Source organism: Salarias fasciatus, chromosome 4, assembly GCF_902148845.1.
Source record: "Salarias fasciatus chromosome 4, fSalaFa1.1, whole genome shotgun sequence".
Taxonomy (NCBI): Eukaryota; Metazoa; Chordata; class Actinopteri; order Blenniiformes; family Blenniidae; genus Salarias; species Salarias fasciatus.
The window spans coordinates 21,849,087-21,869,338 of NC_043748.1; the positions used below are offsets into that span (position 1 = coordinate 21,849,087).

A 20,252-nucleotide genomic window follows, 5' to 3' on the forward strand; every position below is an offset into this window, starting at 1 on the left:
TTCAGTCAGTTTACGGAACTTTTTAAATACTTATGGATTAAATCTGTCTTTATTTATTTATAGTTAAAATCATCATGAAACAATTATTACTGTCGTTCAGACACCCCATAACTCCACTCTCGCTGAGTCATGTCGACTTTAGTGACTCTGGTAAGTTCAAACCTTAAAACTTTTCCTTCTGGAACTATTAAAACATTTTATTCTGTTCTGAGTGTCGCCAAAATTGAAAACCCTGCAGATCCTCTAGACGCCACAAGAGGGCGACGTATCTCCACACAGACTGAGCCACTGGAGGCACGAGCCACGTCTGTTACTTTAACTGGAATCTAAATGGTAATCAATACATTCTTCGTTGTATTTTCTGTTCTGACTCGAGTAAAAAACAACTTAATGACAAACATACAACTGTGAAGACACAATATGAGGCATTAATCACATGGTAATGCTGCAGAATATACACAAAAAATGCACATATTGATAGAAATAAAACATAAAAGGATCAGAAATTTGAACTAAATTACTTCAAAGAGATGCAAAATGACCTAAAAGATGTATTAAATAATCAGGAAATTAACAAAAGGAGATTGATAATGACCAGGGAAAATAAGAGTCAGAATGAGGTGCAAAAGATGAAGTCAAAGTTGTAACAAATTCGTAGAAAGAGAGGTGAAGTTAACAAAGAGTTTCACAAATGCAAAGAACATAGTGATAAAGGGATGAAATCTTTCAGTAAACGTTCAGGAGTCGATTGGTACAAAATGAGCAGTTGCGCTAAATGTACAGAAATGCACATAACATTAGTAAAAGCTTGAGATTTTTATGGAGGAAGCTTTAAATGAGCAAACTTTGTGAGCAGAAAGTCATGCTCAGAAAAAGGTCAAACGTTGGTATGAAGTCCATGGTGAATCGGCTGATTCTGACACTACTTCATGAGCTGGAGGTTGCGGGTTCGAGTCCAGAGCCGTTCAGGTTTTCAATCACTCATCTAATCAGAAAGACTTGTGTGTAGAGCGCTTCTGGGCGCTTTGCGTAATCTACAGATTGCTCAGCGCAAGTAACAGATGCGCTGAGCATCTTGTCAAAATACAGTAACAACCTATTTTACGCAAGTTTATATTTATGTGTCAATCTTATGCATTTTGTTAATTTGGAACAAAAATCCATCATCCAAAAGAGCCAGACATATGAAAAAAATTACATAATATTAAAAAATATATACTTCAGACTTATAAAATATTGTTATCCAAATGTGTGAAAATTCCATAAACATTTAAAATGTTGCTATAAATTTAAAACTTGTTGTTCATTGATTTATTTGACTAGTCTATATTGTGCAACTATTTGACGAATAAAATATGACGTTTGTGTCTTTTAGAGAGAATTTATGTGTTTATGGTCCAGATTGTGTCTTTTAATCAACTTATTTCATCAGTCCAGCTCCGATCTGAAGCTATTTTAATCAGGGCGGGACAACAGCGCTCGTCTCTGTTCTATTGGCTCACAGCGCTGTCGATCAAAACGATCTCGCTCCTGATTGGCTGCTGCCCTTAAAGCCTCGGAAGTGTCATTTTTGGACTTGAGTGAAACTTTGAGCACACGTCGAGCGGCGGCGGAGCTGATTCATAACTCCAACACGAAATGACCTCCAGAAAGCAGTAAAAAAGGTACATATAAGAGTTTTTACCCCCACACCGAGGAAGGCTTTTCACTGTAGCGTGTAATTTCTCTCTGCTTTGGGCGTATTTGCTGCCTTTCTCCGTCTGGTTTGAAGCGAGCTAGCATCAACTTTCCTCTGCATTGTCACGACTTTCTGAGCTAAAAATGGCTCAAATGTGGCCCAAAAGCTAATTTTAGTATCATATCTGCATGAAGCCGAACTGCACTGCTTAGAGTTAATGTACCTGTGATTATATGCAACTATTCCTTGACTGTTTGTGTGTTTTATCATCATCTCTACCAAAATGTTGGACTTTAGTTTTTTAAATGGGTGCTACAGATTAAAAACGTGTTATTAAGTGGCGTTGTTCTGTGCCGAATTTTCAATAACACGTGATTAAGTCTTAAAAGCTACATTATGTGTCATGTTGAGGTGTGTAGGGTTGATGGGAGAAGCTCAAACTTAAAAATACGTGATTTCTGAACGGAGTTCAGGGGAAGTTCCTCACACAGCAGTTATAATTGAGATTAACAGGGTCACATCTCCCACCCTGACACACACACACACACACACAAACACACACACACACGCACACACACACACACACACACACACACACACTGTGTAATTATACATGTTATACATTCTTCAGCTGAAACAGAAACTGGGGCAGCTGTAAATGCTTGGTTCATGCTTCACTTGAAAATAACTTCAAAATAAGGAAGCTGTAGTGAGCGAGTTGAGACATGTCTGATGTCTCCTCCTGTGTCTCCGCTGGTTTTCTCTGTGTCTGGTCTAATAATAATAATAAGGTGGCTTTGAATGCCTCACATAGCTGTGTCGTTAGCGTGCAGCACATAACGAAAGATGACACTTAGCAACATTAAAATCAGGTCAAAACACAATGAGGCATTCAAGTGCAAAGCAGCCTGTCAACTAAGAGCAATCTGTGCTCGTATTATTCTGCCTTTCAGCTCATTTGTCAGGTTCACTGGACTGTTTGTGTCTGTCCTGTAGTCCATACAAACATGGATACTCAAGTACTGAACGATGAATAAACAAGATTTTAGACAGGAAAACTTGAACTTTCTTCATTTTCAACACAAATTAATGTAGGTTGGTATGAATTCAGTCTGACATAAACGATATGTGTCAAAAACACAGAATCCTTTTTCACCCTGGGAGTAATTTGGATGATGTGAGGCTGCTACTCTCCAGGCGAACTGAAACTTCAACCTTTACTTCTACTTGGCTCTTTTACTTCCTGCTTAATAGTGGAGGAAATATCAAGAGGTTACAGTTGCCAGATTTTCAAAGATTTTTGAATTCACAGCTGTTGCAGACAGACAGAGGAGGAAGAAGTGTCTCTACCTGAACTTGGTTTTGGGCTTTTTGCTGAGCCGGTCTGGAGCGTGTTTCTCCCCGACTGTAAACAGTGTGAGTGATGTGTGTGACAGCAGACTGTGAGTCCTCACACGTTGACCCAAATATTCTCAATATTCTCTTCCTCGTGTCCAAAAAGCAGCAGAAGCGAAGACGGAAGGAGAAACTCGTGTGTCCGTTCACCATCCAACCACGCCCCGATCACAAAACCGTGCTCAGCCCAGAGCTCAGATTTCACCTCCGAGTGGGAACGAGGGATTATAAACTGCAGGATTAAGGAGTGAGGTAGGGGAGACCAACATAAGGTTTTAAAGAGAGAGAAAGAGAGAGAGATGGTGTCTCCTGATGTGGGTGTTTCCTGTGTGAGAACAAACCAGCAGCTTCATGCCTGAATAATCACTCGGCTTCAAATTTGCATCCATGAGTGAATTTATATGTTTTCTGGAGTCAACTGAGAGTTTGTTTCAGTCTTAATCAGATGGAAATTTCATTCAGGACTCTGTCTGATGAGTGCGAGCAGAACGTCACGAAACACTCCCACATTCTCGTCTCTTGGTTTTCTTTATAAGCCGCTCAGTCTCTTCTTTTCCTCGCGGTTGAAGAGATATTTAGACTTCGTGTTGCTCTCCCAGTGATCAGAGTTGCCCGCCAAGCGTCGATGAGTGAGTGGCAGAAGTGTGAAAGCTGTGGTGCGACTTCCTCTTTAGGCGCCGCGAAGGAAACCGCAGCAGAACGTTCAGGTAGTTTCACCACTGAGCAGATCGTTACCCGTACAGTCAACTCTGGAATCGAGACTTCGTCATATCGAAAGAGTTGAGGACGGTTCGGGCAGAGAGGAAGCCTGAAGTCGTCCAACTACGAGCTAAAGCCTTCAAGCTGCTCTGAAATGTGTGTCCAGCGTTTGGAGTCCTGGAGGCAGAATCCAGAGGAACCGTTTCAGCTCCAGACTGAGAGCCGCCGCCGCCGCCAGTGTTTACCTGACATTCACACTCCTTTAACTTTGAGAAGACGTGAAGGTCACAGGAAGAGCTCCGTTAATCTGAGTGAAAATGAAACTGTGGGCCGGTGGTTGAAGGTCACGATGGGCCCCCCGTGGCTCGGCGCCCCCTGCTGCCGGGGGAACGTCACAGTGAAACTGATGGGAGGAAGTCGTCTATTTTCTTATTGCTCACTTCCTCTCAGACGCACTGCTGGTTTTTGTGCTCAAACCTCTCTTCCATCATTCATGTTTCAGTGGATTAAAAATCTGAATGTTTTAAGATAGAAGATGTAATATCCAGCTTGTCTCTTTAAAACCTGTAAAACCTCTGTAAATCAGAATCAACTGCCTTCAGTTTGTATGAGAATATTACTCCAAGAAGATGCCGACGCTTGTTTCATCAGATTCAGTCCCAAACAGATTTGACAGCAGCTTTCTCCTCCTCATACCTCTGGAAAAGCTGTGGAATTTGAAAGAGTGTTTGGAAAAAGCGTGTTTCTAATTTCTGAATGATGAGAGTGTGTTGGTAGAGAACTCTGCAGACCCTGTAGTTTATCTTTCTAAGTACAAACCGTTGAACTCGTTGAAAACAGTGTGTGGAGTTGTTTCTCAGCAGGTGAATCAGAACCAGACGGTCCACTTCTTCTTCTTCTCGCTGACGGTTGGTTTCGTCTCTGGTTTGCTGCAGGGCGTCGGAGGATGTCTGTGGAGGTGGATTTACTTCTGCAGGAGGCGAAGGAAAGCATCGAGGCGGCGCAGAACTACCGCAGCGAGCTGCAGCAGCGTCTGAATGGCCTCAACCAGGCGCGCAAGCAGGTACGTCCAGGGCGCCGCGGAGCGGAGTCCGGCCGGGCCGCGGTGACGGGAGGACTCCCAGGAGACCCAGCAACCCCCCCCCCCCGTCTCTGATATCTCTTCCTTCCCCCTGCTGCTGAGATTTACCCCTCCAGCTGCTCACTGTAAACAATGCTGCTATTTCCTGTCAGAGAAAACCTTCAAGCAGAGCGCCGCCGCTGCTGCTGCTGCTTCCACACTTCTTCAGCTCCTCTTCTGCCGCGCTCGCCTGGGTTCTGAGCTCCTGGCCTTTTTCCATATTTGGTATGATTTTTCAAATGGTGTTGCGTTCCAGTGCTTCATGTATTGAAGTGTGGGGAAGGAGGAAGATCCTCCGGACAGGCCCAGAAGTCCTCCAGAGTCTCAGAAAGACTGTTTGTTATCCAGCAAATCTACAACTCGCTGCAGAAATCTGCAAAATCAAATGAAAACGATACTTTTGACTGACTCAGTAGACCAAACAGTTCACAGAAAACACTGAACAATATCCTGAAGGGTCCACAGTGCAGGAAGCAACATGCAGGACCGGCTGAGAGAAAGATCTGAAACAGCTCCTTCATCATCCCCTGAATCCAAGATGGCCTCCATAACTCCACAACGCTCTCAGGCGTAAAATTCAGCATGGGAGTGCAAAGTATGTGAGAAATGTGTGATTTATACATGAACCATGTTGCTGCCTGCTCAGAAACCTCATGGAGACGTGAGTCTTCCTCCATCGTCCCAGAAGACACCCTGCCGTCCCGCAGACCGTCAGAGCGACTCAGACTGAGAGCCGTCTTATCTGAGCTCCAGTGAGGTTATCCCTTCTTTCCCATGACCCCCCCGCCTCTGCTTCCCCCACACAGATGACTCCATGTTATCCAGGAAACGTTGCACACTCACTCACACACACACACACGCACACACGCACACGATGTGTGTGTGTGTGTGTGTGTGTGTGAGATCTGAGACAATGCTATCATAGAGCATCTTTCCTCTGAGTCCAAACAGAGCAGCGCTCGTCTTCTCCCCGTCGCCACAAATGTCTTATTTTTAGAGTCACACACGTCCGAAAATATCGATCTGCGTCGGCCTGATAACAGCAGACACACACACACACACACACACACACACACACACACACACACACACACACAGGCGTGTGTTTCCATTCTCATCGTCGCTCCTTTATCAGGCTGCAGCTGTCAATCAGGCTTCCGCTTCCTCCCTGTGCGTGAGTGTGTGTGTGTGTGTGTGTGTGTGTGTGTGTGTGTGTTAACAGGAAGTGAAACATGACCTCTGCAGATGACTAACCAGTTAGCTTCCTGAGCGGAGTGTTGGTCGTTAGCAGCAGCAGCAGCAGCACATCCAGCAGAGTGAAGCAGGCTCAGCAGCTCAGCTTCGGCGCCTGTTTCCATGGCAACCAACTGAAGTGAAAACGCTAACTAAACTTTCACTGCGTTCTGGGTGTCTGTTTACATGGCGACATGTAAACGGGTGAAAACGCAGCTTTCCGGTAACACATGCTCAGTAGATGGACCATAACACACTGCCCCCCCCCCCCCCCCCCCCCCCCCCCCCACCAGGTCCGGGGCAGCGCGGGTCAGGCCCGCGAGGCCCTCCGCAGGCACTTCATGGAGCTGCAGGCGGCGGCCGGCCGGCTGCTGGCGGAGCGTCTGGACGCCCTGCTGGCCGAGGTGGACGCCATCGAGGCCGACAGCATCAAACCGCTGGACGACTGCCAGAGCCTGATCGAGCACGGCGTGGGGCAGGCCGACGAGCTGCTGAGGGAGGGTGAGGGGGGGCCGGGGGGACGGGGGGGGGGGGGGGGGGGGGGGCACTGCAGGAGGTGAGGCTCATCAGCCTGTGTGTGTGTGTGTGTGCAGGAGAGGCAGCTTTACGGTGCGGACTGGGAGAGAAGGAGGACAAACTGGGCAGCTTCACGAAGAAGGCCATGCACATCCAGCTGGACAGGTACAACACCCGGTGGAACACCCGGTGGAACACCTGGTGCAGGGGTCGGCAACCTTTTTGTCATGGAGTGCCAGTTTAAAATTTTCTCATCAATGTGTGTGCCATTATCAACTAAAATGCAAGTTAACACAAAATAAAAAAAGATTTCCAACATACCTGGAAATGTATTCCTTTCAGATAAAGCAGATACAAACATATCTTTAAAGATATTTTTTCTGTTACTCCAAAAAGTGCTTTCATAAACTTTGTGTTTTGTGCTCTGCATGCTCATGTTTCGAATTAACTGGTGCCCGTGTTAACTTGTGACCAATAGATGAATGAGACTTGAAGTCGATCTAGCGAACGTCGGTTTTCTACAGTTACAGTGAAGTTTAAAGTCTTTTATGAGTCTTACTTTAACAGCTGCTGTTATCAGCATGTGTTTACACAGAAGTCCGCCGTCACTCGTTAACACAGGAACCAGTTAATCCATAACACCGGCGGGGCGATCACTCGTTTTTTGCTATGGAGCTCTTTAAACAACTCGCTGTAGCGCGATTTGCTTCCATTTCTTCTCTCCAGTGTTTTTTCTCTCGGGGTTTTTATTAAAAAGATGTTTTTCTGCTTGTTTTTGACAGTCCTGTTTCCCGTTTACTGAGCACGTCGTCACGTCACTACGTGCATGCGGAACAAATAATCCCCCGTTTTTTTCGCTCCGCTGTCAGGCAGCTTTTATATGAGACACGGAGCGGGTTAACGATCGGTCTACACCACCTCGTACAATCGGCTCCGAAATACAGTCCGCTCAGAGTGAAGCAGATCCACTCGGACGTCTACATGACACATCCGCTCTGCCTTATAAGCCATTATATGGGTGGCATGTAAACGTGCCCAGTGTTAGTGCCACGCGTGCCAAGGGTTGCCGACCCCTGACCCGGTGGAACCCCTGAGACCAGCGGCACAGGAGATCAGCTGAGAGACGCCTCTCCTTCCTGTCCCCGCAGCCTCCCGGAGGTCCCGGCCCTGGTGGACGTCCCAAGCGTCTCGGCCCAGCTGGACGACTCCCTGCTGGGCCTGCTGAGGGAGCGGGTGTCCCACCACGGCTCGGTGTCGTCCCACCCCCCCGTCCAGATCGAGGAGCTGCAGGAGCGGCCGGGGGGCGTCCTGGTGCGCTGGTGCAAGGTCAGCAAGGCGGCTCCCGGGTCAGGTCATCAGTTCAGTGGCTAAAGTGATGAATGTCGGGGAGAAAATGAAGAAGAATGTTAGAAAAACTCTCCTGCAACATCCTGAGATGATAGAAACACAGCTCCACTCAACATATGGAGGAATGTCACATTTAAAAATTCAGTTACAAAACCTTTACTAATGGTAGAAAATTAAGCACAATATTATTAAAGAATACCAAAAATTTAATGGGAAATCTGTCAATTATTACAAGATTATAATCCCAAGACAATGAACATGTTGTATAAAAATAACTAATTCAGAGAAATTGACAAAATTAAGAAATACTGGTAAGATAATAGAATATTGAGAAGTTTAAAAATCCCATAAATTAAGTAAAGACAAGAAAAATGCCCAGCATGAACTGGAAAGAAAGCTAATTTCTAGTTTGTTTTCTTTTTAAGCTTTATTGATATACAGAAAAATGCTGAAAATTGTCTGAAGCGTTTAATTATATAGATGAAAAATACGAATGTCATTATTTTTCATGGTAATGCTGATTTTTAGAAGTTCTAGAAAGCGTGAATTGACAAAAAAAAGAACATTGTTGTAAAAAAAATAAATAATTTGGAGAAATTGACCAAAGCTTTTTTTGGTTAAAAAAAGTTTTAAATTACTGTAAAAAACCCTGATATTTTTTCGGTTTCTCCAAATGATTGAAAAGTGATGGAAGAATGATACAAATTTACCAGAAAGAAATGCACTAAATAGAAGTTTTATAAAGCTGTAAATGGGTCCGTTTTTTTTTTTTTTATTACAGGTGCATTAAGGAGTTTTTCAACTTTAAAAATACTTATTTTCCACCATAAATATGTTACAAATATTCAATGGTGTGTACCTTATATATTCATAGTAAGTACCGCTAACAGCATTAAATTGTCACTTGAAAGTCGCAGTGCCGGTCCGGCACCGGAATTTTTTGGGGGAGAATTTGAAAGGAATGACGTAATGCACGCTCCGGCTGGCCTGATTTAGTTAGGTTTCGTTTTGTCCGCCATTACTCCGCCAGATGCTTAACGAGCAACAACTGAGCAGTACTGAGGGTGGATCTTCCACAAAGTCAGAACAGACCGGCTTCTGGCACTGCCACAGCTCCAGCACAGACCCACCAGGCAGAAGAAACTTACATTTTACTTGAGCGCTACTAAAAGAGCGAGGAAGGAGTTCCCCTGTTCCGTGCACGCGAGCCACAGTTTTTCACTAAGCTGCAGTTACGCCCAAGGCCTGCAGGGGGCGCTGTTTCGCATGAAAAGTGCAAACTCCCTAATGCACCTAAATTAATAATAAATAATAAAAAAAAAAACGCTGACATTGAAATATCTATGTTTAATTCTTCAATGTTTAATATCAGAAATAAAGATCCTTCAGCAGCTGGATATAGAGTATAAACCGTCGTGTTGCTCTCAGGTGGACGAGGACTTCACCCCCGCTGACTACCGGCTGCAGTACCGGCGCTCGGGCAGCGGGGGGAGCCAGTACGAGGACGCCTACATCGGGAGGGAGTGCGAGTTCCTGGTGCTCCACCTGGACCCCCACACCGAGCACCAGTTCCGGGTGTGCGCCCGCGGCGAGGGCCGCACCGAGTGGAGCCCCTGGAGCGTCCCGCAGGCCGGATACACCACGCTGACGCCGCACGGTGCGTTCAGGGACCGCTGGGGGCCACGCGCCTGACCCCGCGCGCCTGACCCCGCACGCCTGACCTGTTTGTTTGTTTACCTCAGAGTGGCGTCCCGGCACGGAGGGCTACATCCTGAGCAGCAGGAGGAACATCGCCCTGCGGAACGACGCCTGCCAGGCACGATGCCCCGTCCTCTACTCCAACAGCCCCACCTACTTCTGTGGACAGACGCTCACCTTCAAGTACGCCTCTCTCTCACACACACACACGCACACTTCATGCTCCACTCTACAGCGCCCCTCTGTGGTGTGCAGGATCTCTGCGGCCGGTCCTCTGGATCGGAGGGACAGTCTGGGCGTTTGCATCGACAGCGAGCAGCAGGAGGAGTCGTTACAGAGAGACCGAGCGGTCTGCATCTCCACCAGCGGTAAGCGCACACACACACGCACACACACACACACATACACACACACACACACACGCGCGCACACACCGTTCCAGAAGTGTCTGAGCCCGTCCCGTCCCGTCCTGTCCGGTCCTCAGGCGCCGTCTTCGTCAACGGGAAGGAGATGACGAACCAGCTGCCGGCCGTCAGCGTGGGCTCGTCGGTGACCTTCGACATGGAGGTGGTGAACCTGCTGCCCGCCCCCAGCGGCGGCGGCGGCGGCGGCGGCCGGCTGCAGCTGAGCGACGGCTGCAGCTTCAAGCTGCGCGTCACCATCGGCTCGGGGAACCGCGAGGTGGTGTTCGACTGGCTGGTGGAGCAGGCGGTGGACTGCCTCTACTTCGGCTGCTCCTTCGCCCACTCCGGCTGGAAGGTCCTCGTCTTCTAGCCTCTTCAGCATCCGTTCAACTCACATTCGTCAGTATTAAAGCCTCCTGCAGGAGGTTGCTGGTTTGATTTCCGGACGTTTCCACAAAGACGAACTCTCATCGCCGTGCTCCTCCAGCAGGGCGGCGAACACGAGCATTTTTTACACTTTTTGAGCCAAAAGACAAGAAAACGGTCGAGACAGGAAGTGAAACAGGTTTGATGGGCGGAGCTCCGGGAAACGTTTAATATAAATTAGAATGAGGGGCGGGGCCTTGGACAGGTTCGTCCAACGGACAAGCCTGATGTTAAACAGTTCACTGACCTGGGCCTAGTGGGCGGGGCTTAGGACAGAGCCTGTTAAACCCAGCTTGATGGGTGGAGCTTCAGAAAAAACCGCTCAGTGGGCGGAGTTTAGCAGAACAGCTTTTCAAAAAAAAAATTCTGAAACTTTCACAGTCTTCACTGTTTAAACCTCAGTGTTTTTCTTTCTTTTCTTTTTTAACTCCTTGTTTGTGTCTGAATTTATTCCTTTTTTTTTCTATTTTTGTTTAAAGTTGTCTTGAATAACGTTCCCACACCCAGATTTTAACCATGGTTTTACGACTTTATTTTTTGAATCGCTAAATGATAATTAAGCAGCTCGTATAGTTGTGGGCGGGTCTGTGTGTCTGTGAGGACTTCCTGTTTTCCTCTTAATGATTAACACTTGAATATTAAAGCACAGCAATGAGGAATTTTGCTCCTTTTTTCTGCCTCATTTTAACTGTTTTTTTTTTTTAAATCCTGATGAACTTTTTTGTTTATTTTCCTGTTTTTGTTCTCAGTGAACTTCTGATGGTTCAGATGTGAGTCACAGGGTGAATCTGCTCAAAGTGTTTTTGTCTCTTTTTTCGTTTTCTGATTCAGGCTCAAACAAACTTTCCAATGAAAATGAAACTGGTTTATATTTATGTTTATAGTGGATGCTTGGAGGACTTTTACGGCATCAAGTAACTGTTAAAAACTCATCTTTCATCACCACAGCTGTTTGTATCGTCACGTTTGTGTTGTTGTGTTTGAATTGAGGTCGGTTTGGCTTCGCTTTGTGGTACAAAAATGTCCTGAAACCAGCAAATAAAATGTCTTAAAAGCTTTTTTTCTGCTCTCAAACTGAAAAACGAGGACAGCAGTGCCCCTGCTGGTCAAACATGAACATTGTGTTTTGTGTTCACTGCTGGAATCCGTTTTATTCAATAAAAAAAAATGTTTTGTTGTGACATAAAATTGTTTTTTTTATTTTGAAAATCCCATAATCCCATAATATCGAGAAAAAATCGAAAAAGTGTCACTTGACCGGAAGAAAAGTTCCCCGGTTATTGCGTATTTCCGGTTTTTGTGAAAAAGCTTGTTTGGTGACGCAGGCAGTCCTCCTGCCTGGTGGCAGGGGGCGCTCGACAGTCCGCAAACTCAGACTGCTGCAGAAGAAGAGATAGAGGGGGACTTTAATCACCAAATTATTTTTCAAACTGAACTTTCAGTCCATGCGGAAGCTAATAAAGGAAATATTGGTCAGGGGTATCAAAAACTTCATTTCTAAGTAAAGGTAAGGTCATTTATATCATTGCTTGATTGAAACGTGAGCTATGACAGGCTCCGTTTTTTAAACCGTCTGGTTCTTCGTTTCTTTTTCTTGAGTTTCACCCTGTTCTGTAAAACTTGCTGTTGTCCGGACTTGACAGTAAGTAGAGCTCTTTTTCTGAGCAGCTGATTTGTTTGCAGGTAACAGCTGATCTGCTCGGGCGGTGTTTCGTCTTATCTGGTTTCCCTGTCAACTGATGGGCCTCCGCGAGCGTCCCTTGTTGTGATCTCAGTAAGTCCTACTTTTTGTGTGTTTTTCCAACGTTGATGAACATGTGTTGGATCTGGTTGAATCGTGGCTGTCAGCTGCAGGCACACGCGCTGAGCTTTCACGCCGGGCACCATTTAACACGGGAACCAGCCCACCCGAAACACGGCTGAAACTTTTTTTTTACTGTCAAGATCTTCTCTTTTTATGCATTTATTCACCCGTTAGCTTGGAAATATTAATTTTGCCTTGTACATATAAATATCTACGTATTAAATATTTTATTCTTACTCTTTCAGTTTAAATATTTCAATAATTTTGGACTTTTATTAGACATGAAAACAAAACAAATATCATCTCAAGTCCTCAGATACCAATGAGGTAAAGGAAGGGAAAATTATCTAAATTCATTGTTTAGGCAGAAATAAGTTGCCTTTTCAAGACCCTGCAGCATCACAGAGACGCCACCTTTGATTTAGAAATAAATAATGACCACTTATTGAACAGCTTCTCATTTCCTGATCGTCTTCAGCCCAAACTCTGTTGACAGGGCCTTAAAAATCTCCCTCTACCGCTCAGTTACTATTATGCTAATAGTAATTACTATTATAATAAAAGTTTATTCAAAAGTTATTTTTATTTAAGTTCAAAAAATCCCCTCACCTCATTTTTTTAATATTTCTGTTTAAAAATTATATTTATGACACAGACGTGACACACACAAACACACACACACACACACACACACACACACACACACAGTTCCACAACTGTCCACCAGAGGGAGCCCACATACAATCTTTTACACAGCTCACCTTTGACCTTTGTTCTTTTTTGACCTTTTTCATGAAACTGCTTCTAGTTTCTGTGTCAGAAATTATATTTTTTCACAATTCTGAATTTTTTTTTACATTTCTCAACATAAAAAAAAGTTTTGGAACATCTGGAACTTTCTGGAAACAGCATTCCTTCATGGTGTGGACATTTTTTGAAATCAGTATTTCCTGTGAAATGAGTCTGTTTTAGACATGGTGATGAGTAGAAGGGACTTCAGTTGCAGAGGGACGGTGTAGCGATGCTACAACTGCAACCTGTCAGTCTGCTCTCAGCCAATCACTGGCATCCCTAAAATCTTTCCAGCTGTGCTTTCCAGTGATTGGTTAATGGGGGAAAGGGGGCGTGGTCAACCAACAAAGGTCAATTCCAGTAAAATGGCCTTGCTTTGTTGTCAGAATGCCATTTTGTTATTGAGTGTTTAGAGGAGCTTCACGACATCACTCACCCACCCACAAAACACACACACACACACACACACACACACACACACACACACTCACTCACACACTGAATCCATTGAAGCGTCTCAGTCCCTCCGACCTTGCTTCCACCGTGACCTTACCCCCCCCGGCCGCCCGGAGCTGAGTGGCCCGTGGCCCCTCGTATCGTACTGCTGGATTAAGGAATGGGGGGGTCCTGAAAGACCCCCACGTCGCCGCGGACCCTGGAGTTAAGCGGCCGTGAATGAGATGTGGCGACTCCCGGACAAAGGCGGCGTGTCCCCCGGAGGGGCTGACGTCACGGCTGACAAAAGGAGGGCCGGCGAGGCAGTAAAGCACGGCCCGGCGCTGACGCCTGTTTGCTCTGTCCGGGCCGAGCGTCCGATCCAGCGCCTCCTGTGAGAAAAGGGGGCGGGGCTTAAACACGGCGTCTCTGGATCCGTGTCGGCTCAACGGGCTCATGGGGCGGGCGGGCTTGGCCGGAGCACCCGGGGCCGCAGACCCTCGTAGTGGTTGCCATGGGGACGGGCAGGGCTCGGACAGGCATCCGGCTTACTGGAAACCTGGTTTATTGTTGACTTTCAGGAATGAGGAGGGTGGGGGTGCAGCGGGGGGGTCCTGGTGGACCTGAGGGGCAGAAGCAGTCCAATGCTTCCTGGTTTGTAAGAACATGAGTTGGGTTTTGTTAGCTGAGCTCACGTCTCGGGTCGGGTGGGGTCAGGGGTCAAACTGAGACCCTCCATGTTGGTTTGTCTTCATCTGAACTGACATGAATCGTCTGATTTACCTGACGGAAGCTGGTGGAGGCCAGAATTTATCTGAACTTCACAACTTTGACGTTCTGAACCCAACTCCAGCCCAACCTGCCAGTGTTAGCTCACGAGCCTCAAACTTAACCCAACATCACCACGAGTTTCTTTCAAGTGTAACTTTAAACACACCTGACTTCAACTTTCATGTTATATTAACATTAAATCAACTTTAACCAGACTTTAGCTAGACTTTGAACGCTGTCCCAATGTTGGTTTAGTTTTGGTTCCACAGAACTCAAACTTGACCAAGTCTTCATCCAACTTCAGCCTGACTTCATCCCACCTTTTCTTTAAATTTCACTCACGTCTGATCTGACCCTCAATTTGCATGAGTCACTACATGACCCCCCCACCGCAGCCCCATGGAGGGCCGGGGTGGGGGGGTCAGGATGTGAGGAGGTGGTCTCCTCGGGCCTTCTGTTTGCTGATGGAAGCGACGCGTCTGTGGACGTTCGACGCCTTCCAGAGGATCCAGTTCAGGTTTTCAGACTCGGCGCTGACTTCGCCGAGTTTCCTGAAGACTGTCAGGCGTTCTTGAGTTCACAGATCTCACCTCTGTGAGTTTAAAAACGTTTTCCCTCCTCCTGCCATCAGGGGTTTAATGTGTGATCCAGTAACTGCAGCAGGAATGATTGACCGCAGCCTCTCTGGAGGAAAAACTCCACTTGGTTTAACTTTCAGGACGTTTTTGAGCCACTGAGCTCATTATCCCAGAAGAGGAAAAGCAGCCCAGCAGAAGGACGGGATTCTGTGCTTAGAGGGGGTTTCTGTATCCTGTAATGTCATTAGTTGATTCACATGAAATATTAAATTGTAGTTTTCATGTTGGGCCACTTGTTGGATCTCTTGGCTGTTTTAGTAATGAAACCTCACACACACACACACACACTGCAGAGCAGAATACACTCTAAACTCTCACAATGGGAGTGAAGTTGCGTTTCCAGTGTCTCTGAGCAGCGGCGTGGTGTAAACGGCGCCTTGAGCTCCGTCACGGCTCGGTGCAGCGTTAACAGAGCATCACCGGGGGGTGGGGGGGGTGTGTGTGTGTGTGTGGGGGTGGTGTTCGTGTGGGGTGATCTTTACACCCCCCGCTGAGGATCAGACAAACACTTATTAACTGAGAGGAATGCAAACAGAGGGTGGAGGAGGAGGAGGATGTGGGAGGGAGAAAGGCAGAGAATGAGGGGGAGGAGGACCCCCCCAAATCACCACACACACACACACACACACACACACACACACACCCACCCTCTTCTTGTAAATGCCCCTCCACCCCCCACCTCGGTCGGGAGTTTTCCCAGAATGCCGAGGTGCTGCAGGAGGATCTCCTGCCTCCACCTGCTACTTGATGACAAACAGAGCGTACTTTATTAATCTGGTTTGGGAAATTCCCTCTCTACATTCAGAGAGCAGCAGGGTCAAGGGTCACGCTCAGGCACACACAGTGGTGACCTGTCAGCTGTTTGATTTGAACCTGTAAACATCCGATCACAGGCCTGCTTCCCTGACCCCCAGGACGCCAAACCCGTCGCCGCGGTCCGATGGTGCAGTACCTCTGGGAACCATGAGGGGCAGTGTTCTGAAGAGACACGTCCAACTGGGAACCTTCCCAGGTCGCAGCTGCAGGAACTCGCCTCAGAAAGCTTCCAGTGACGCTGCGGAGCCTCGTCTCCAAACCGGTTTCTGATCTAGAAGATATTTGGTCTGACTCGTCTGATTGGTCGATAAAACTCGCTGCGGTGTCGAGTCACAAATCAGCCGGTAGAAAGCGCCGCTGCTGCCGACTGATAGCAGAGGCAAACCCCCCCATCTGAGAGGGAAAACGTCCCACGTCTGCTCCCATCAACTCAGAAACAAACAAACAAGCGGAGGCCGGCGGGGGTCCGAGTCCCGGACCACCGCCGGCCTCTGATATGGAAAACAGCGTCGGCCACACAAAGGCTGCAAACAAAACCAGAAAGAAATCAAATTAAAGTTCAGAAAAGGAGCAGCAAAATGTGCTAAATGTAGCGAGGCGCTGCGGCGGAGTCCAGCGAAACGGAGAAAGAAAGGAGTCGTTAAAAAGGCGGAGGTTTGGGGACGGCGGGGGCTGAGTGGTATTTTCCTCTCTCATTGAGCCGGGCCAAGTCCTGCAGGCGGCTTCGCTCTGCATTGAGAGGCAGGTCTGGACTCGCCCGGCCAAGGTCAAACCCTGGCCTCGGAGAACGAGCAGGCACGCACCTCCTGCTGCTGCTCCTCCTCCTCCTCCTCCTCCTTCTTTCTCAGACACTCCTGAATCAGGTGCCTCCTCCGAAGTGTCCAGCTGAGCTGCTCCCTCCGTCGGGCCACTTTTCAGTGAAGAGCACAAACGTTTTGTTGAGTTTCAGCTGTTTTGTTTTCAGAGTCACTGGAAACAACTTTCTGAAAGCAGCATCCAGGGTGGAATGTTTTCCAAACCCTCTGTCGCCATGTGAACGGGAGGAACTGCATTTTCTGAAACTCTGAGTTGGGCTCATGAGCTCTACGGTCATAGTGAAGAGTTTTTCTGCTCATGTGAGGAGAGGAAGTTTAAGGATTCAGGATTTTGCACTGCTCTCCTCCAACAACTTCTGAAACTCAAATTTGAAACGATGCAGTTTTCAGTCCATCATTTTCATGTAAAGGAGGCCTCAGTGTCACTTTCCAGACAGAATTGTGGGCGTCCATCAGTGTGAACATCGCTGCTCTGATACTCCTGAAGAGACCGAAGCAGAAGAGGACAGCAGGCGGTCGATACTGAGAAGTGAAATCTGGTGAAGCGCTGCAGGCAGTGATCGTCTCTGAAGACGTTGAATTCTGCGTTTTGAGCACTTCCACCTTTTGGTGTTCACGTCTCGTCTGAACTCTGCCCCTCGTGGCCACAGCTGGTCCTGCTTCGTTCATTAGTAGAAGGAGACGGAAATCTTTGTGCATGTCTGTCACTAATGGTCGTTTCAGGAAAAATCCCAGCATCCCGGACTCACCTGTAGTCGGTGCTGCTGCAGCTTGTGTGGCGGCTGTGTGTGACGGGAAGCGGCGCTGGTGTGTGAAACGTGTCGGAGTGTAAGCTGAGAGTGTGTTTGGTATTCGGAGAGCATTGTTCTGTCGCTGCCGTGACTCACTCACCTGGATGTTACCTGGATGTTACCCGGACAGCACAACAGCGCAGAGGACAAACACAGCACTGATAAATGCCAGGACCTCTCCTCAAGCTTCTAACAGCATTCAGACTGCATACAAGACGCAGGGAGGGAAAAAAACGCCACGTTCACCTTCATGTTGGGAGCTGAACTGAGGATCCTCTCGCTCATGTGCTGGAACCATCTTTTACAGATATTGTTAAAATTTGTCAACCTTCAATCCAAGTGATGCTGTTCATTTTTCCGTATTCTATATATTTAACACTACATCCGTCCATTCTTCCACTTGAGGCATCAGATCACTTCTCCATCTCCTGGTTAGCGCTGTTTTACCAGCCGACAGCAGGATTCTTAGCATTTTACCATATCATCTAAATTGAGAATCTTCACTCTTCCAAGATACATAATGGAGTCTTCATTTCCATGAACTCATCAATTTCTTTTCTATTTCTGTCCAATATTGATTAATCAGAGGGCGTCCCCACAAGATGTTAAGGTTTTGAATGCTTCCGTCATGACTGTTATGATTTCTGCTTGCGATTCTTCCATGACAACTTTTTTAATTTCTTGCGTCAATAATGCCGTAGCTGTAGGTATCTGTGGAAATCTTCATTCTTCAAATCGAATCTCTGCTTAATATCCTCCCAGTGCATCCTGGGACCATTTCCCCACCTTTTAAACCTGGAATCTGTTTTATCAGGTGCAAAATCAGACTACTGTCACTCAAAAACCTACTTTGGCTCATTAGTTTATATGTCTTCATAATTTCAGTATGAATTTTAACAGATACTTTGAACTATGGATTTATGCTTGCTTTAAAATTCAACCTTAATTTTTTGTCACTCATCATAGCTTGTATTGGGATCCCCTCTATTAATCTTTCCTCACAGAATCCTCTGGATCACACAAATTTAACAGAACACTCAGATGGAAAAAAAACTATTTAAACAGGGAAGAGCGAAACCACCCCTTCCTTTTGGCGAATGCAATGTCCTATATTTTATTCTTGGTTTGGCCCTTTTCCGTATGAATCGAAATATAACTTTGTCCCATTCTTTAAATTCCTTTCCAGACACCTCAACTGGAAGGTTCTGGAAAAGGTATAATAGCCAGGGTAGAACGTCCATTTTAATCACCTCCACTCTTGATGCCAAAGCCAGATATGGTTCCATTCACCCAAATCTACTTTTGTCTTTGTCATTATTTGATTGTAATCTCAAGATTTAAATTTTCCAAACTCTTTCGTTGAATACATACCCAGGTACCTCATAGATTCTGATCCCCACTCAATTTAAATTATAACTCTGTCTTATATCTCTTAATTGAAAGTGATTACTTTGGTTTTTTGGTCGTAAATTTTGTGCCAATATACCAAAATCATTAAAAGCTGTCCTTAAAATAGGTCACGATGAGTTAGGATTCTTCAGATAAATGAGGATATCATCTGCGAACAATGATATTTTCTGTTCCACTCCTGCTATTTCTTTCCCTTTGATGCTGTGGTTTCAAAAGGACACAAATTAGATACAAAATGACCAAAATAAGGCAGAAATAGACAAATAGACCTTAAAATGTGTCTCGTTTGAAATTCAACAACATGAAACACATTTTTTTCTAGTAGTTTCTGAACTCTGTTTCTCCGCTCAGTGTTTTTCCTCCCTGAGGATTTTTACTGATGGCTCCACAAACGGCTTTGTCACACTGCTTCTTTGCTGCCTCATTCTTTCCTTGAAACACCTACATCTCCCCCCGTCATGAATACAGGGGCCCTCCCTCTGTTTCCCCGACCATTGTCTCCCGGTTGTTACACGGAGTGTGTGTGTCGCTCTGTAGGCCTGTGATGGATGTCGGATTACCCCACTGCCTGTGTCTTCCTGACAAAGACTGCATCAGAACACACACACACACACACACACACACACACACACACACTGAGGCAAACATGCAAACACACACACTCTCTCTCTCTCTCGCTCTGCAAACACACATTTGGCCCGGAGGTGGTGCAAACAGCCGTCAGCTCCATCTGGTACGGCTGATTTTTACCTGTGGAGCTCATCCCAGAGCGATCACACCGCTTCACCCCATCAACACACACTCTGGGGCAGATTCACTCTGCAGGGGCAATAAGATCTGAGGTGTCAGACCTGACAGGGCAACAGCGGAGGAATGAATACGGCAGGACGTCGGCGCAGATCAAGTTACTGGAAGTTAGAAGGTTGTGGAACTGAAGTTACATCAGTTAGTGGGAGCAAGATGCTCTGTAATCTGGATGTCTGGGTGTTAGTGAAGGAAGATGCTCTATAAACTGGGTCAGAGGAGGAAGATGCTCTGTAATCTGGAATTTCGTAAGCATTGTTGTCCTGATTCTGTCTCATGGAGACCTCCTGCGTTACTGAACGGTTCACATTGTGAAGCTGCTGGGATGAAGATCAGCTATTCCATGTCTGAGTTCCTGGTTCTCTCAGGAAAAAGGGTGTGACGTTCTCTCCGGGTGGAGGAGGACCTCCCCCAGGGGGAGGAGTTCAGGTATCGTCCTCAGAGGATCCTGAGGCCGTCTGCAGTAATCCAGTACTGGACTGGACTGTTGTGGTGAAGAGGAGCTGTAAGTCAAAGCTGTCAGTTTACCATTGATCTGCACCTCCACCTCCACCTTTACCTCCACCTGTGCTCATGAACAGACTGAGGACTTCAACCAGAACTCGACTGAAAGTGGAGCTGCTGATCGGGACGCCCCCTGGTGGTCTGGCCTCAGAGGCA

The 20,252-nt window shown here is 46.6% G+C and overlaps 1 protein-coding gene across 2 annotated transcripts; it reads left to right on the forward strand.

Moving 5' to 3' along the window:
- The first annotated feature begins 1,568 nt into the window (after positions 1–1,568).
- crlf3 (cytokine receptor-like factor 3) lies at positions 1,569–11,698 on the forward strand. Of its 2 annotated transcripts, none has more exons than XM_030089586.1 (9): positions 1,569–1,664; positions 4,708–4,835; positions 6,419–6,626; positions 6,719–6,806; positions 7,790–7,967; positions 9,417–9,645; positions 9,731–9,869; positions 9,942–10,054; positions 10,171–11,698. In XM_030089586.1, exons 2-9 carry the CDS (start codon positions 4,719–4,721, stop codon positions 10,458–10,460), a joined length of 1,362 nt encoding a protein of 453 aa, XP_029945446.1. In that variant the 5' UTR covers positions 1,569–1,664; positions 4,708–4,718; the 3' UTR covers positions 10,461–11,698. The 2 variants fall into 2 exon arrangements, with proteins under 2 accessions (XP_029945446.1, XP_029945447.1); XM_030089587.1 differs by lacking the exon at positions 1,569–1,664 and adding an exon at positions 3,289–3,325.
- Positions 11,699–20,252: the final 8,554 nt, after the last annotated feature.

What these genes read in the sequence shown, in the direction of transcription:
- crlf3 (XM_030089586.1), top strand. Translation starts at nt 4,719, where the DNA reads ATGTCTGTGGAGGTGGATTTACTTCTGCAGGAGGCGAAGGAAAGCATC. An exon ending in ATGCACATCCAGCTGGACAG is followed by an intron (nt 6,807 to 7,789) that starts GTACAACACCCG and finishes CTGTCCCCGCAG; the next exon opens with CCTCCCGGAGGTCCCGGCCC. An exon ending in GGTCTGCATCTCCACCAGCG is followed by an intron (nt 10,055 to 10,170) that starts GTAAGCGCACAC and finishes TCCGGTCCTCAG; the next exon opens with GCGCCGTCTTCGTCAACGGG.